This window comes from Gopherus flavomarginatus, chromosome 3, assembly GCF_025201925.1.
Source record: "Gopherus flavomarginatus isolate rGopFla2 chromosome 3, rGopFla2.mat.asm, whole genome shotgun sequence".
Classification (NCBI taxonomy): Eukaryota; Metazoa; Chordata; order Testudines; family Testudinidae; genus Gopherus; species Gopherus flavomarginatus.
Window position 1 is genome coordinate 51,251,699 of NC_066619.1, and position 15,695 is coordinate 51,267,393.

The 15,695-nt window shown below is 41.6% G+C and overlaps 1 protein-coding gene across 1 annotated transcript; it reads right to left on the reverse strand.

Moving 5' to 3' along the window:
* Positions 1–12,141: 12,141 nt before the first annotated feature.
* Positions 12,142–14,716, reverse strand: CARTPT (CART prepropeptide). Its single transcript, XM_050945286.1, has 3 exons — positions 14,573–14,716; positions 14,196–14,279; positions 12,142–13,502 (listed from the first exon to the last, which is right to left on the reverse strand). Exons 1-3 carry the CDS (start codon positions 14,714–14,716, stop codon positions 13,395–13,397), a joined length of 336 nt encoding a protein of 111 aa, XP_050801243.1. The 3' UTR covers positions 12,142–13,394.
* Between the last annotated feature and the right edge of the window lie 979 nt (positions 14,717–15,695).

Consider the following 15,695-nt stretch of genomic DNA (forward strand, 5'->3'; position numbering starts at 1 on the left):
CATGTTTAGTCTTGAGGAAAGAAGACCTGCGGGGGGAGAGGGGGAAGACCTGATAACAGTCTTCAGATAGGCTAAGGGCTGTTATATAAAAGAGGATGATATATTTTCCTCTGTGTCCATTGAGCATAGGACAAGTAGTAATGGGCTTAAATATTAAGAAAAACTTCCTAATTATAAAGATAATTAGTACTGGAATAGGCTTCCAAGGGAGGCTGTGAGATCCTAGTTATTGGATGTATTTGAGAAGAAGGTTACACAAACATGTAAGGAATCTAGGTATATTTGATCCTGTGATAGTGTAGGGGGCTGTATGAGAAGACCTCTCAAGATCCCTTTCAGTCCTATATTTCTGTGTTTCTATGTTCTTAAGCATCTGTTGAATAGCGATGGTCTTTAACAGTGCTCATTGTGGCCCAGAGATCGGAATGCATTTTACCGCAAATCTCAACGTTGTAAAGAAGATAACGCCAAGGCAGAATACATCTTAAGTTAGGACTGTCAAGCAGTTAAAAAAATAATTGTGATTAATTTCACTGTTAAACAATAGAATACCATTTAAATATTTCTGGATGTTTTCTATGTTTTCAAATACATTGATTTCCATTACAATACAGAACAAAGTGTACAGTGCTCACCTTATTTATTAAAAGTATTTGCACTGTAAAAAAACAAGGCCTAGTATTTTTTCAGTTCACCTAATATAAGTGCTGTAGAGCAATCTCTTTATCCTGAAAGTTGAACTTACATATGTAGAATTATGTAAAATGTTAGAGTCGGCAAGTCCACTCAGTCCTACTTCTTATTCAGCTAATTGATCAGACAAACAAGTTTGTTTGTGTTTGCAGGAGATAATGCTGCACACTTCTTGTTTACAATGTCACCTGAAAATGAGAACAGGTGTTCACATGGCACTGCTGTAACCAGAGTCACAAGATAGCTACAAAATAGCTACATGCCAGATGTGCTAAAGATTCATATGTCCCCTCATACTTCAACCACCATTCCAGAGGACATATATCCATGGTGATAATGGGTTCTGCCTGATAACAGTCCAAAGCAGTGTGGACCAACGCATGTTCATTTTCATCATCTGAGTCAGATGCCACCAGCAGAAGGTGGATTTTCATTTTTGGTGATTTGGGTTCTGTGGTTTCTGCTCTTTTAAGACTTCTGAAAGCATGCTCAACACCTCATCCCTCTCAGATTTTGGAAGGCACATTCTTAAATCTTGGCTCAAGGGCTGTAGCTATTTTTAGAAATCTCACATTGGTACCTTGTTTGCATTATGTAAGATCTGCAATGAAAATGTTGTTAAAATGAACAACATGTGCTGGGTCATCATCCGAGACTGCTATAACATGAAATATGGCAGAATGTGGTTAAAACAGAGCTGGAGACCTACAATTCCCCCCCAAGGAGTTCAGTCACAAATTTAATTAATACATTTTTTTAACAAGCATCTTCAGCATGGAAGTATGTCCTCTGGAATGACGGCCAAAGCATATCTGGCTTGTAAGCGTCTTGCAATGCCAGCTACAGAAGTGCCATGCAAATAGCTGTTCTCACTTTCTGGTGACCTTGTAAATAAGAAGAGGGCAGCATTATCTCCTGTACATGTAAACAAACTTATTTGTCTTAGTGATTGGCTGAAGAAGAAGAAGTAGGACTGAGTGGACTTCTAGGCTCTGAAGTTTACATAATTGCACTCAAAAACAAAACAATGTAACCAAAAACAAATAAATAAATCTACATTTGTAAGTTGCACTTTCACGGCAAAGAAATTGCATTACAGTACTTGTATGAGGTGAATTGAAAAATATTATCTCTTTTGTTTATCATTTTTACACTGCAAATTTGTAACAAAAAATATACACTTTGATTTCAATTACAACACAGAATACAATATGAGAAAATGTAGAAAAACAGCCAAAATCTTTAATAAATTTCAATTGGTATTCTATCATTTAGCAGTGCAATTAAAACTGCCATTAATTTCTTTACGTTAATCGTATGAGTTAACTGCGATTAATCAACAGCCCTATCTAAAATAGATACCACACCTACCCACACCCCACCAACATGGAGGGAATTCCAGTGAAAAATAATTGAACACTTCTATATTCCAGGAAATACCAGCAGGGTGAACCAAGCTGGCTGCTGCTGGAGAGGACATTGACAAGTAGGTCACTGCATCAGTTTTCTGACACTCCCCCACAACTTCAAATTTTTATCACATGTCCATAAACAGTTTACAGAAAAAATTTTAATATATTTTGATACTTAGTTTACTTCCCAAAGCTACAAAACATGGAGATATTTTCAATAAATATCATTAGCAGAAAGGAAACACAATGAGATAGCAAACAGAGCACAGCTCAGACCAGCCAATCTCAAAACCAGTTTGTGTGTTGGACTGTAGTCAAACTATATTATAAAGTAAAAAATATATATAGCTACATTATCTAGAGGTGTCCACCTCATTTATATATTTAATAAATAAGAGCTGTGTCTAACAAGTCTGTACCAAAACCACACATTACCTGGATATTAGAATACTATTTTACCAAATATCTGTTTGTATATCAATGCTGCTCTAAGACCTTTTGTATAGTTGTATAGAACTATAATGCAACCAGTACCTGTGCATGTGTCCTTACTTGTATATATCATACTTTAACATATATAGTACAGTCTATTTTAAATATAAATGTAAATATAAAGTTCAGTTTCTCTCACAAACAGTTTCAACCAGCTCAAACAAATCAAGGAGCCCAGGTTTCTGTCCCCATCTTTCTTCCAGTTCTAATCCACAGGCTACAAACTCTAAACCTACTGTATCTACAGTATATAGTGATCCATGTTTTCCTCCTACTTGGCATAAACACTAATAGAGCAGAGGCTTAGTCTATAAATACTGTCCTCCATTTTAAATTCCCTTGCCAACCTCACAGAGCTAGCTTCTGGTGCAGTCAAGCAGCTAAACTTAAAGAGGGAACAAGGAAAGAAAAGACAGATGGGCAGAGGTGGCTCCAGGCACTAGCGCGTGCCTGGGGCAGCAAGTTGGCAGGGGGGCAGCGTGCCGGTTGCCGTGAGGCAGCCACCAGCGGCGTTTCTGCGGGAGGTCCTCTGATCCACAGCTTAGGCTGTAATTCGGCAGCAGGCTCGCTGAAGGTGTGGGATTGGCACATCACCTGCAGAACCACCGCCGAATCCACGTGACCAGCAGACTACCCGCAGAAATGCCGCCCAAGGCTGCCTGACTGCCATTCTTGGTGCAGCAAAAAAAGAGCCGCCCCTGCAGATGGGAAAGGGAAAGAGCTGGCAAGTGCTGGAGCAGAGCATACACCCTCTGTCTAAAGGAAAAAAAGATTAATTTCTCCTTTGTCTTGGTCCTAGAGTTCTCTTGGACAAGTATCATTTCAGATTCCCCATCACAATGATTATACATTTTTCAGGTTATCTGCATTCAGAAGGGGTGAATTCACATAAAATAGAGTATTCCTCACATCCCTATAAATCAGTAAAATTTTATTGAATGTTACTAAATCGTGAGCAGGCCTCAGACATGGCAAATTTTGGAAGGGCTACTAGTCAAATAAATGACAGGAGGTTTGGTTCTATTTCCTGGAAGTATGATTGAGTTTAATGGAATTACTTGTCATTCTTCAGTTTGTGTGTGTGTGCGTATATGTATATATTTCACTAAAAAAGTATGTGTACACTCACATACATACACACATTTTAGTGAATCCCATGGGTGAAATCCTGACCTTATTGAAGTAAATGGGAATTGATTTCAGTGGAACCAGGATTTCAGCATTTGTGTTTAATTTGTTGCTGGAACATTTATAGTTTTGATATTAACTTCTTGAATTTCCTTCTCTCTTTACAAAATAGACAACAGTAAGTCCAAAAGAAAGCAGTTCTTCTGAATTCTACTTAGCAGTAAGAGGTAAACATCACCTGCTTCCATATGAGAGAGTGTTTGGGGGGCAGTCATTGTCTGGAAAATGAAAGTTTCTCAGAAGGCTATAAGAACAATACTAAGGACCTCAATATATTTTTCTTCTCCAGATTTGGAAAGGAGAACAGTGACTGGTCAGCTCAGTTTCACAAGGATAATCTATAGTGTGAAAAAAAAATGTTCAAAACTAAAGAAGACAGTGAACAAAGCTGGTGATTAGGTTGGAGAAACATATATGGCATTTCTTTCCTCTTATGTAGCTTCCATATGCCGTCCCTCTGATAGACTCAACTATGAGTATTGCTATTAGTAGTGCTGTTGAGGAACCAACTAAAGAGTCTATATTTAAATGCACACCCTTCCTGTCTATAGGAGTAACTAAATCTGTCTTTATTTATAGACAAGAATTTTGGACTAGAGCCACATGTTCTTGTTTATCTAACTCTAGCCACATTTAAAATGCACATTGTCAAGATGTGTACTTGAAAAAAATTGAAGAGAAAATTTAGTATAAAACTCAGAAATAGATAATTTATTCAAAAGAGGCCATCCACTTTTATCCAATGTGTGCTTCAGGGAAAGCCTGCATGAAAGATGAAGGGTACTCTACATGGTGAGGTATGGAAAATCCTTCAGAATGCACTAAAGTAGTATGGAGAATGTAAAAGTAAAGAGGGAACAGGAAAGAATAATGGTGACAGACTAGAGAGATACCAAGAAAACATTTCACTAATGCACATATTTTTTTTCTAGAGAACATTGATAGATCAAAGACCAGCTGAAACATCCAGAGAGACTAGGAGGGAAATGCTATTCAAACTCCCAGTGAGTGTGGCATTTGAAGGAAATAAGTTTTGCTGAGATGGATTAGAAGAAAGAACTTGTTTAGACGTTGTTCACAACTGAACAAAGCCCTTAGAAGCCATATAGAAAATAGGATTTTACAGAATAATCATAGCAATCAGTTCTAAAGGGGGATTAAGAGAACCAAAATGAGAGCAAACTGATTTCTATTTCATTTCAGCCAAACTTCAAGTCAATATGTTATCATAAAAGTAACTCACAATGTCTGATTTAGACAATTCAAACAGCCTCAGCTGCTGTGCACACATCTCCCCAATATTACTCTAACACTTTTTGTAACAGAGCCATGATTCCCCTGAAACATATCAAAATTAATGCCTTCTTGAGATGAAGTGGTGGAAGGGAGCCCATTGCATACACATATGAATTCCTGACTATAAAAATCTTTCATTCCAACATGGTTGCTATCATCCTAGGAATGATTACTATGGCAGCACCTTTCCTCTAGCTAGAGAAGGAGGTCTCTCTTCAAGGCCACCATGAGGGCTGCAATGAACTAGCCCTCTTCAACCAAATGTGGTTTCCATGGTTCTCAGATAACATGCAGATGAGCATGGTGCATAGATTGATTGATCAAATCAATAGGCTATACGATGGCCACAGGTCTCTAAAAAGGATCAGACTGAATTTCCCAGCTGCAGTCCTTAGGTCTTGATTTACTTTTAATCCAGGAAACTGCCTAATATTCAAACTGAATTGCTCAGTTTCCATCAGTCACATTACCTATAGTCATACAGGCTGAGCCAAACTGGGTAGCTGGAGCTCAGCGTTCATGGATGACTTGTAAATGGAGATCTATACATGCACTATATTGTCTTCTGTGAATAGTTACCCTCAACCCTTTTAAATAATCTGTATATTTCTCTCTGCAGGATGCTATTATCATATTGATGGTTCAGAGGATGTTATATTGATTAAAACAAGGCAGCTGCACATGCTAGACTGAATTATTAATGATTAAAGTCATCTGGTGATCTATGTAATTCTGTTCAGTGACAACATATCCTTCTTACTGAAAATGATACAGCTGACTCTGTAGAGCTGCAAACTGGATATGCACAATACCACTGTCTAAGATTTGCACAAACAGACCCTTCATTTATTATTTGCTTTTCATCTGAAGACCCTTTGTGGATTATAACTGACTAATTCTAAATATTCCTTATGTGTTTCATGCTTTTCAGATGGGACTTTATTTATCTGCTCATTACTCATGATTATCATGGTTTTTACAAATGAATTGCTAGTTGGATAGAGCAATTGAAGAGATGTTGGTTGTGACGTCAAAAAATTAGCAGAAACCTGAAAGCAAAGATAAGGGGAGAGTGGAACCACAATAGCACTGTTATTTCACATTGCAATGCATCATTCTATCTATTGTCCCTGTCACTGGGGTTTGACCATGAACTACAGAAGTGGATCTGTGTAGACAGTATTGAGCAACAGACACTACCTTCAAAACCAGCCAAGGTAAAATGAAATATTTTCATCCTTGCTTAAAAAAAAACTTAGGGCTACTAATAAGGTAGATTGCTGAATTGAGGTAAGTGGTATGTTGGTAACTGACAGGGAGAAAATGCTGTTTTTCTGCTAAATAAAGTTGTATCACTTTTTTTATTGGGTCAATATCAAAATGCACAATACCTGGTCCTTCGCATAGGAAAATGAAAACAAGTATTTCTATTGCCACCCATCCTTTCCACACAAATGATCTATATCAGTGGTTCTCAGCTAGGAGTACGTGTACTCCTGAGGATATACAGAGTTCTTCCAGGGGATATATCAATTCATCTAGATAATTGCCTAGTTTTACAACAGGCTACATAAAAAGGACTAGAGAAGTCAGTACGAACTGCAGTTTAATACAGTGACTTGTTTATACTATTCTATATATTATACACTGAAATAGAAGTACAATGTTTATATTCCAATTGATTTTATAATTATATCACAAAAAATGAGAAAGCAAGCAATTTCAGAGTGTTGTGATATTTTTGTATTTTTATGTCACATTTTGTAAGCAAGTAGTTTAAGTGAGGTGAAACCTGGGATATGCAAGACAAGTCAGACTCCTGAGAAGGGTACAGTAGTCTGGAGAGGTTGAGAGCTACTAATCTATATCACCTACTAGTCCCCAATTTTATTTTCTTCACTATTATCAGGCTCAGTGGAATAAAACTGACTGGTTATGTAGTGTATGGAAAGTGGCAGAAAGGAAGCATTAGGCCTATTCTTTTCAAAATGAACTAGAGATCTTTAAACCTGCATGGACTCCTTCTTAAGACCTGATCTGCACCAAAACATAGGTCAATGTCACTCAGAGCTGTGAAGAATGAGCCTGAGCACTGTCGTTAGGTTAACCTAACCCCTGTGTAAACCTAACTACTGCCCCTCAGAGAGGTGGCTAACCTACATCAATGGAAAAGCCTTTCTGTTGATGTAGGACGCCTCTAAATTATGACACTACAGTGGCACAGCTGCAAAGCTGTAGCTGTGCAACTGTAGCAGCTGCAGTGTAGACGTAGCCTAAAACACCACATCCTCAAGCTCTGGGGAAGAAAAGAGGTGGATCGACAGCAGCGCTTACTTTGTGCCAGGTCTTGCCAGAGCTGAGCTCCGGCACCTCTCGGCTTGGCAGTTCATAGCCTCAGTCCCTCTTGGCTTCCCATGTCAGTTATGAAAGTAAAATAATTATTTGAGCCCCAGCACCTAATTGCTTGAGCCCCAGCACCTCTTTCATCACAAAGAAGTGCTGACGGACAGACAATTTAAACTGAAACTAGGCTAAAATGAGATCAATATTTTGAAGAGTAAAGAACACGTGAGTGTCAAATGTCTGAGTAGAACAATGGCTTCTTCCTCAGTAGTATGAGGTTTTCCTTATGTACAATGCCAGTACCAGCTACTCAGAGGAGATATCTTTGTTACTTTATCATTTAAAATCTTAGAGCTTTGTTTGCTATTCTGAGTTTTTATTTAATTCTGTTTGGAGCTGTGGTCTTATGACAAGAAAAATGAGAACAAACAAGCTGAATGTGTCCTGGCAATATGTATCAGTCTTGTTTTGTATTAATGATTTCAGTAAAAAACTATATTATATAAGAGTATATGTACATGGAATGCTATTTGTTCAAATGAACGTGGCACAAAGCACTGTCTAAAAATACCCACTGCCTTAGAAAAGCTAAGTCAGATGTTTGCTATGCCTTCAACCTTCTGTACTCTCTATATTCCCCTTACACACAAAAATTAAGCAATCCCCACACCACAACCTGCTGCCCATTCAGTTCCTCAGATCCCCACGCAGTCATGTTCTCATTTCCTGGTTCCTTCCTGCCTCTAGTTCCTTCCCCTTTCTCCGTGGGTACTGCATCTGCACAGCCTCCAGTTGCCTGCCAGCCCTAATCTCCTCCTCCAGGACCCAGCATCTACCTCTTGCTCACTCCTTGGATACTTTTCCTGGCCCCACATTCCACAGCAACCTCACACCAGTCCCCAGCAGCATAGCCCTCCCACTTTTCAAAGTGATGGGGCCATGACCCTTGGTTCTCTCCCTCTTCATGTTGGGAACCTTTGTGCTAGTTAGAAGTTATTAGAATGATATGGTGTAACACCTACCCAAACCATGTTAGTCATTGATTCATTAGCTTTTGAGTTAAGCTAACGTACAGAACCAAGTCTTCTGGAGGGGAAATAGTAGCACCACTATTGTTAAAGTTGAAACCAGCTTACTGTTTAACAGCCAGTTTTCTAAGTGCTTTAAACAATTAATACATTCCTGTCAATTACATTTAACATTGCCATGATCACACATTTTAGGGTACTTAATAGTTGTCTCCTAGCAACAGACTTTCCTCTCATGGCAGCTTGTCTCCCCCAGAGTATGAAGCCTAATCAGTACCTTCCTTTAGATAATTTTGATTTCTCAAAAGGAAATCACTGATTCTGTAATTTGAGTACAGTTATCAAATAAAACATGGATGTTTTAGATAATCAAAGTTTCAATTGTTATTTACCCCATATCACAAAAAAGGGACATTTCTCTTTCATAAATGCCCCAGGAGTTAATGGTTTATAAAATAGCTTGCCAAACATCAATAAAGAACAGCTATCCTGAAGAAGCTAGTGGAAACTCTCTCTGAATCTGCATATTTACCACAGATATATGAACTAAACTAAACTAAACTCCATATCATGTGGATTTCATCAGTACAATGTTGTTTGATTTATATTTGAATCACTAAGGCAAGCCAATCATTAATTTGCCACTTTATTAGAAGAGTTTGATTCAGGGGTTGACTGGTCAAGTAGTGTCATCTAGTTGTCAGGACTAAGGCCTGTGACCTGCAGGGGAGTTGCTGGTAGGGGAGCCCAGGTCCTCCCACTCCACCAGGCTGTGACCCAGGGCTATCAGTGATCCTACAGTCAAGGCTGCCCTCCCTGGGCCACTTCCTAGCTCCTCTCCCCCCTACAATTGTCCCACAGTCACAGTCTGGGTTAAGGCAACATGAAGAGTGCCACTCACCACAAGGCACTTTCATATGGCAGTGTGCAGCATGGTAGCCCTCTTTCTCAGCAGCAACTTCCTCCTCCCATGGTATGTCTCCCTCCCACAGTCAGCTCAGTCCAAGAGTGTTCCCAGGCTGGGGTAGTCCAAACAAAAAATAAAGGGGCTTACCAAAGTCCAGAGTTCATATGAGAGGGGAATACTTCCCTCTCAGGCTGTCTCTGTGGCAGGTCCTCCCTTCCCTCAGGGAGGGACCTTTGAGCAGCAGTCTTAGGGAGAGATTCTGCCTTCCCTCAGCTCTCCTCTGTTGGAGTTGCAGGTCTGCTCTCTTCCCTAGTCTGCCCCCAAATCAGCTGCTCCCTGGCCTTTTAACTCCTCCTGCAGTTGGAGCATCTCCTACAGGTATGGTGGGGTGGGGCTGGCTGAGCCTAAAGTAGTTCCCTAACCCCTTGTTGCCCAGTGGGGGTTTGTACACCCTATCACACATGATACAGTAACTGCAATTTCTTATCCAGGGAAGCTTGGAATTCTCTCAGAACAATAGATTTATTTTTGGAGATTTAGATGATACAGAGTATCAGAGGGGTAGCCGTGTTAGTCTGGATCTGCAAAAGCAGCAAAGAGTCCCATGGCACCTTATAAACTAACAGACGTATTGGAGCATGAGCTTTCCTGGGTGAATAGCCACTTTGTCGGATGCAACAATGATGCAGAGTGATTTTTATGACCAAATTCAGACCTGGTGCTGAATGTATAGCTTTTAGGACCAGAAGGAACCATTTTAATAATCTAGTCTGATCTTCTGCATAACACAAGCCTAAGATCCTCACACAGTGATCTCTGCATCAAGCTTATAACTTCTGTTTGAGCTAGAACATATCTTTTAGAAAGACATTCAGTCTTGATTTAAAGACATCAAGTGATGGAGAATGTACCACATCCTTAGCTAAGATGTGGCAATGATTAATTACCCTCACTGTTAAAAAGTTGTGCCTGATTTCTAGCTTGAATTTATCTAGCTGTGGCTTCCACCCATTGGCCTTCAAAATGTCTTTTTCTGCTATTTAAGCAGCAGAGGGACATGATGGATAAGAATCTACTGTCAGTTATGTCTTTCACCTGCAGGTGCTTGTGGGGGATCAGGTAAGGGAGGCATGGTACCCACAGCTCTGCCAGTGAACCCCAGCTCCCTATGGCCCAAAATCTGTCAGCGTAGCCCTACCCCAACCATCCTGCAGCTCCCAGTTATGCCCATACAACCCAATCATCCTGTAGCTGCAGCTCTGCCAGTGACCCTCAACCTCCTGTGCACCCTCAGCTATGCCAGCATAACTCAACCCCCCCACCGTAGTCTTCCATTTGTGGACCAGGGAGTGAAGACTTCAGAGAGATGTGTGCTCTGCTTGTCGTGGGGAGGGGGGATGCATTGAATGAGTCAGGGGCATGGCTGGAGGGGTATGTTGAAGCAGGGCTGATGGGACCCAGCTGATGCGTGTGTGGTGGGGGGAATGGCTGGCATAGTATGGTAATTGCGGGACATGATACGTACAACTGCATATATGACTACTAATTCCTAACAGCAACATATCTTTTCCTGTTTGAAAAAACAAGGCATTCAGTGGCAAAAAGAGAAGTTAGTGCAGAGTCAAAGTTGCTTGGTGGTATGTTGCCCCCTGGTTCCCTGCCTTGCAGAATGCTGAGTTGAGCAAAACTCAAACTTCTGAAAAACCAGGCAATGTGGCATTACGGGTGCCATGCAACCTTAACTCTGCCCTCTTTCAGAAATGCTCCAGTGTAACCCATTAACACACATATCATTACTTAACCAGCTCAAATGTAGACATAGTCTCAGGGTAAGGGTGTTGTAAGAGTCTGTAAAGTGGTTCTTAAGTTGCACACATGTGGTAATCTTTCTGGGGAGCTGGCTAAATGCATGAGGGTATGCCAGGATCTGGAAGCTGCTGATTTTAGAGTGCCAAGGGCCAGTGTGAATATGCACTACGTGCATATTGAGGCATCGCTGGTAGAGGTTAGAGAGAAGGTAGCATGGACAATATTTTTTTTCTGTTTGTCCTTTAATAGTGTTATATGGAATCCTGTCAGTGAGAGTGACTGGTTGTAAAAGGAGGTGAAGAACTTTCAGCAACTATGGAGTTGGCAGAGCAAAGGTATGTGTGTTAATGGGGCAGCTTGGGGCATTGCTGAAAGAGGGCAGAGGTAAGGATGCCTGGGCAACCTTAACTGTGTATTTTCTGGTTTTCAGAAGTTTGAATTTTGCTCAACTCAAGTTCTGCAAGGGAACAACATACCACCAATCACCCTTACCTAGGCATTAAGTTAGTTTTTTGCATATATGTTTTTGAATATAAGTGGTGCAGCAACATTGGCTTAATGACAAGCCATGAATCTGTCCCTTTGAATTCTGATATATGTCTCCCAAGGTAAAGAAAATAACTGAGCTAGTTGACGATGATATTCTGGCAAAATCACACAAATTTGTAGGAATTTGAATTAAATGAATAAAATGAGTCTAAGCCTCAATTTGTACACAAAAATCACAGCAGAAATGTCTTTTTAAGTATCCAATGGTCCATTTTCACATGCAGTCTATGCCATTTGTGTGCACAATCCTGGTAACTGAGCTGCATTTTTGCAGACGGAAGCTCTGACAATCTAGTCCAAAATGTATTAATAATGCAGATATTACCAAAACAAAAGAAAGCTAAAATATTTTACAGTTTACAAAAGAAATTCCTTGCAGTGCTTGTTGACAAAATTAAATTTTTTTCCAAACATTGTCCTTGTCACCATGATTTTATTAACAGAGAGTAAATAAAGGTTGAAAACACATTATGACTTTTTTGAAACATATAGGACACCTATGAAACATATAATAGAAGCTTTACATAAGTTTGTTACAGAAATACGTGACTAATTTGTCTTTTGTGCCTTTAAATAATTGAAACATTCTGCATCATTCGATAATGAATCTAGACAGTTTCTCTCTACAGTAGCCCTGGGAAAGCAACTGATCAATCAGACAGGAAGATGTTACTATACCAGTGAGTCCTATCAATTTCATGCAAGATTTCCTCAAGTGTTTGAATAATATTGTAAGATTATCATCCTTAGATCTACAGGGTGGGTTGAATTCTACCCTCAGAGGCATGAACACTCTCTCACTGGCCCTTAAGGAGTTGTATGTACCTAACTGAATGAAGATACTGGGCCAGAGTGTTTTTCACATAGAAAGTGCCTCTGCATCACTGACAACTGAAGGATCCCCAGATTTTCCAAGTTTTGCCTCTCACATTCATATACACCTTTGTGTTCCAAGTCAAAAAGCAGTCATCCTTCTGACCAAGGAGGACTGGAGAAACCTCTGAAATCCCCTGCTTATTTTTCCTGTAAAGTTGGCGTTTCACAATGATGCACTTCCCACCCTCTAGAGAATGAGCATGCTGCATCCAAAGTACTTCCATTCTTTCAATTGAGACACCAAAGCTGGGCTTTGATGGCTCAATAATACCCGCAGCAGCAGCTGCCAAATGGGCTGGTCAACAGAATGGTGTTTCAGTACTGTTCTGGTAAGCTATAGTGGTGATGTAGCCAACCGTACAATTTCCCGAGCATGAAGCAGACTTATAGATTGTAATGCAAAAAGGCAATAAACTAAAAACATCATTATGAATAATTTGTACATGCTGTATTATTTTATCTTTGTTTCCCCCTCAGTTCATTTCTGGAAAAGCCTATAATTTACAAGTGCTGTCTAGCTCTAATTTTCATTAGCACATTCCACATACAAAAATACAATTTCCAAATGTAAGAAACTCCTTTACACAGCGATACACACATTTTGACCGACAAAATTAAACAGAGAAAGAGAGTACAAATGCTGAACGTCAGACATGGCACTGTACTGGCACCTTTAGAATTTCTAACTGACTTTCTCTGAATAATAAACCACAAGACGTTTTCTCCACTGTCTTCGGGTGAGCACAGGTATTACTTTCAGGCAAGGTCACTGGGTCCTTTTGTTGTTCCGTGGGGAATTCTTTATAAGCATTTCAAAAGAAAAGAGTTACAAGAAGTTCCTCTTGGACAGTCGCACAGCTTCCCAATTCTAGCTCCTTTCCTCACTGCACACTGCTCGCCAGCATCACACTGTAAATAGCAACAAACTCTTAGGGACAGGACAGAGCAAAGCAACCGACATGGTCATGGTCTCAATTCCTGGTTATTTTTACAGCACCCGGAGACGCTACATAAATTATTTACTTTCAGCTACTAAAACATTTATCTTAAAGTTCCTCATTTTTCTTTAGAATTGCTTCAGTTTCCATTTCAGTTGTTTCGGGATAGGATGAGAAAAGTGACATTTGCAGCAACAATGTTAAAGACTGAATTTGCCAGCAGTGGGAGCCAAACTAAGGCATTTTATGCTGCAGAAATTAAACAGAAGAGTTACGAAAAGCTTATCAGGTCAATGAACTACAAAGGTATTTTCCCAGGAGAGAAGCAGAGCACTCACAGCTTGAGAAGAAGGTATAGATCCTGATCTCAGTACCACGGGTGTAAATCTGAAGTGTCTCTACGGAAGGCACTGGATTTACTTCAGATTTACACCCTTACACCGGGGTATTTGAGATCCGTATCTCCCCCACTGTTATCTTTGAAGTATTTGTCTAATTCAGTTTCATGGTCTAGCGCAACGCTAAGGTGCTCCTGAGTTTTCAGATAAATAGCCTCAGTTGAATTTCTCTTGCTGTCCCAATCGCTGTAGCGGGGAGAGCCCATTTGTGGCCTTGGAAAAAACTTACAGAACCTGAGGCTTGGCTCGGATCTGAAATCACTCACCATAGGGACTTGGCCGAACTTCTTCTCGTAAACTGGGATCCTTTTACTTTTCAGCTTCTCCAGGACCTCCTGCAGCGCCTCGATCTGCAAACGCACAAACGTTCAGCCCACCGGGGCGCTGCCCTCCGCGGACACAGCGCCGGGAGCCGCAGCGCCGAGCGCCCCGCTCCGTTTCCCGGCAAGGCTGTCGAGACACAGAGCTGGAGTGTCCGCCTCCCGGGCTACCTGGAGCCCAGATCCCGCGCTGCGGCTGCATGAAATACCCCGGGCTGCTCGGTACCTAGCGAGGGGGTTCGGGAAGGATCCTCCCCCAGCCCTCTCCTCCCCGGGAGCCGCGCACATGGCTCGGCTGAGCGCCCCTCTGGGCGGGCACCTACCAGCTCCTTCTCGTGGGACGTGTCCTCCATGGGCGGGTAAAGGTCCAGGGCGCGAGGCTGCAGCTGCGGCTCCTCCTGGCCGCGAGCCCCGAGAAGCAGCACTAAGGTGGCGCTCAGGAGCGCGAGAAGCCGGGCGCTCTCCATGGTGCTGACGCGCAGCGGAGCCGCCGGGACCTTCTTTATAGAGCGCCCGGGGACCCGGGGGGGGGCACCTGTTGACAGAGCCCTGGCACCGCGCTACGTCAATGGCCCCCGCCCCGGGCTCAGGCGCTGACAGCGGGATCCGGTGGAAGAGGCTTCTGGTTGCAGGCAGTGACCTCAGCCTCCAGCAGGGCACGGAAAGGAGAGGGGAGCTTCGCGGTAAGCGAATGAGCAGCTGCCTTAAACAGCAGCAAGCCGAATGTGCGCGCGCCAAGGCGCTGCTCCCTCCACCTCCTGACCCCTGGAGCCCCGGGGGGAAGCGGGTCGGGGTGGGGGAAGGGAACTGGAGGTTGGGTTTTTCCTCTGAAGGCAAATTCAGATTGTTCAAAATATTTGTCAAAGCTCCTGCCCACTAGTAGCGCTACCCATGAAAGCTCTCATGTAACAGAAATACCTAAATGCTGCGCAGAGCTTGTGTGCTGGTGCGGTTTTTATTCAAACACACTAGTCTTCACCTCACTCTTTGGTGAATCCCATCATTGTTCAGGGAATAGCTTATTCAACCAGTGTTTCAAGTATCGACCTGCTTCAACAGTCAATGCAGTTGAAAGGATACATCAACATAAAGTTATGTTCCTTGCCCCTTACGCTAACTGCTCACCTCTAGTTTCAGTAATCTAATTTCTAAGATCACATTCAACATAACCATAGATGAAACATTGAATAGCTGAGCAGCAAAGATAGGGGGAAATGGCAACTGATCAGAGTGAAAAACTAATGCGGCTCTTGAAGAGCTCTGAGTAAGCTCCAAAGCTGCTCTGTCTCACCAACAGAAGTTAGTCCAATCGAATAAATTACCTCACCCACTTTCTCTCTAATATCCTGAAAGGAAAGGGGCTACAATAACACTGCAGAACACAATCCCATTTTATAGACAGGGACAGAGGCACAATGACAATGTCACTAACTGTTGGTGCCAATC

Coding starts and splice junctions, on each gene's coding strand:
- CARTPT (XM_050945286.1), bottom strand. CDS start 14,716: ATGGAGAGCGCCCGGCTTCTCGCGCTCCTGAGCGCCACCTTAGTGCTG. Junction 14,280..14,572: donor CGTCCCACGAGAAGGAGCTG/GTAGGTGCCCGC, acceptor GTGCGTTTGCAG/ATCGAGGCGCTGCAGGAGGT. Junction 13,503..14,195: donor AGTTCGGCCAAGTCCCTATG/GTGAGTGATTTC, acceptor TGCTATTTACAG/TGTGATGCTGGCGAGCAGTG.